Source organism: Atta colombica, unplaced genomic scaffold (genome assembly GCF_001594045.1).
Source record: "Atta colombica isolate Treedump-2 unplaced genomic scaffold, Acol1.0 scaffold1, whole genome shotgun sequence".
NCBI lineage: Eukaryota > Metazoa > Arthropoda > Insecta > Hymenoptera > Formicidae > Atta > Atta colombica.
The window spans coordinates 1,466,279-1,468,527 of NW_017259183.1; the positions used below are offsets into that span (position 1 = coordinate 1,466,279).

Genomic DNA, 2,249 nt, shown 5'->3' on the forward strand with positions numbered 1-2,249 from the left:
TATATTAGAGAATATATGGGACATACAATTTATGAATCCCCCAGGCTGGGAGTTGGATATTAAGCTAACAACCTAATTCCAGAAAAAATTCGTCGTTATAAAAAATCCTGAGAAGTAAGTTTTGGTTTATCGTGAACTGTAATGCCGCGAAAGAAGAAGAATATTTTTTAAGATTTAGAAGACAGAAGATTCTTTAAATTCTTTCTAAATTATTTTTTATATCTAAAATATTTGAAATAAAAATTATTTAAAGGATCTTAATATAATTATAGCAATTTAAAATATTGTTATAATTTTTACACACCATCCAAACATTCAAAAAACTATTTGGATAAAAAATTAAAACAAATTTAAAATATTTAGAAAAATTTTTATTCAAAAAATAAAAAAAATTTTTAAGAATTTTAAGTACGTATGTGTGAATACATCAAATACGATAAAGAAAGCCAAGAACTGTCAAATTGGGATATTTCAAATGATATAATTTATAAATTCTTATATTAAATTAATTTTATTTCAGATATGATTGAGAGCCGAAAAACTTTCGGTTTCAACACAATCATTCTAAAATGCTAATAATTCCCCTAAATTAGAATAGAAAGAAAGAAAGTAAGAAACTTATTGCGAAAAATATTACTGAAGCCTCTCAGTGGTCGAGCTGGCTAAGACACTCTTCCCGGAAAGTTGAGAAGTCCCAGGTTTGAATCCTGGCTTCAGTAATATTTTTCGCAATAAGTTTCTTTCTTTCTTTCTTTCTATTCTAGCGTTTCAGAATGATTGTGTTGAAACCGAAAGTTTTTTCGGTTCTCAATCATATCTGAAATAAAATTAATTTAATATAAAAATATATAACTAATTAAAAATTAATTTAATATAAGAATATATATTATTTGAAACATCCAAATTTAACCGTTCTTGGCTTTCTTTATCCTATTTGAATAAAAAAAAAATGTTTACTGCTAGAGTCTTTAAAAATTAAATAACTTTTGTTGAAAATAAATATCAATGTAACAAATAACAAAAAATTTGTTGCTGTGAAATAAAAAATTTGTTAAGTAATATATTTCAAAAGAATGTTTCGTCTTTTTAAATCGTTTATCAGTGAAATAAGAAAATACGACTTTCTGCACGCAGTACGGATATGTGCCGATTTGAAGTGAAAAGAAATGTTCACTCTCGGGATACTTCCTTGACTCACGAGTACAGTCTAGAAAAATATCAGAGATATCTTTTGAGAAGATCCGAGGCTTAGAAGGAAATCGCGCACGAGTGATCTCGTGAACTCGAGAACGCGATGTTGCCGTCGTCGTCACGGATTAAACCTCGTCGTGCGGGAGTGAAATCACCGGGCGCGAATCGAGCCATTAATACAGGGCAGATTAGTCGCGCTCTGCAGCTCGCGTGTATTCCGACCACGTTTTTCCGGTTATATGATCTTGGCCTGACTCTCGACCCGACTTTGTCATTACAGTGACAATGACAGATGCGGAAGCAGTGGCAGGCGGAATTGCTCAGCTACCATGCGACGTGAAACCACCACTCTCGGGGGACAAGCTGCACCTAGTTATTTGGTATAAGGAGGAGGCAGATGCACCGATATACAGGTAAATTCTTCTTCTTTCATTTCTCTACCTTTCTCCCATTCGCTCGGTCTTTCTTCTTATGTTGATCGCGTGCAATATCGTACCTGCTTTTCGAATACAAAATCGCGTACAGTCGCGTGCTCATTATTATTACAACAGCGTTTGACGCTGTGAGTTATTTGCAGATTTCGCATTTTGATATCTAACTTTAGATGAAATTAGCATAAAGGATTTAAGTTTCTCATTTCTAAATATTTTTGCTGCATTGCTTATTTAAAAAATTTCTAAAATATCGCACTGGATTTAATTAAATTTTTTTTATCTACATAAAGAAATAAAGGAAAAATTAATTGGATTGATGCATAACAAAAAGTATGATTTATTACCTCGTTGTTTTCTCTGACAAAAGTAATTTGATCTAAACTTTTTACTGTATTTATTTTACTAATATGTTTACTTTTACATACATAAAAACTGCATTCACTTTGTCAATTTTTAGTCCTTAAGTCCTTAGTATTTTATATACGTATATAATGTATACATATGTACAATTTTATATACTGATTTAAATATCTAACACAATAATTCTCTTGCACATATTTAAACATCGCTATGCAGCACTTACGGTATGTGAAATGATAATATCACGTATGATATATATATATA

General features: G+C 30.8%; 1 protein-coding gene across 1 annotated transcript in view; it reads left to right on the forward strand.

The window, feature by feature from the left end:
• Positions 1–1,476: 1,476 nt before the first annotated feature.
• LOC108693862 (nephrin-like) overlaps positions 1,477–2,249 on the forward strand; it is a 54,378-nt gene continuing 53,605 nt past the window's right edge. Inside the window, exon 1 of the mRNA XM_018203035.1 lies at positions 1,477–1,604. Coding sequence (XP_018058524.1) covers positions 1,477–1,604 — 128 coding nt within the window. The remainder of the gene's footprint in view (positions 1,605–2,249) is intronic.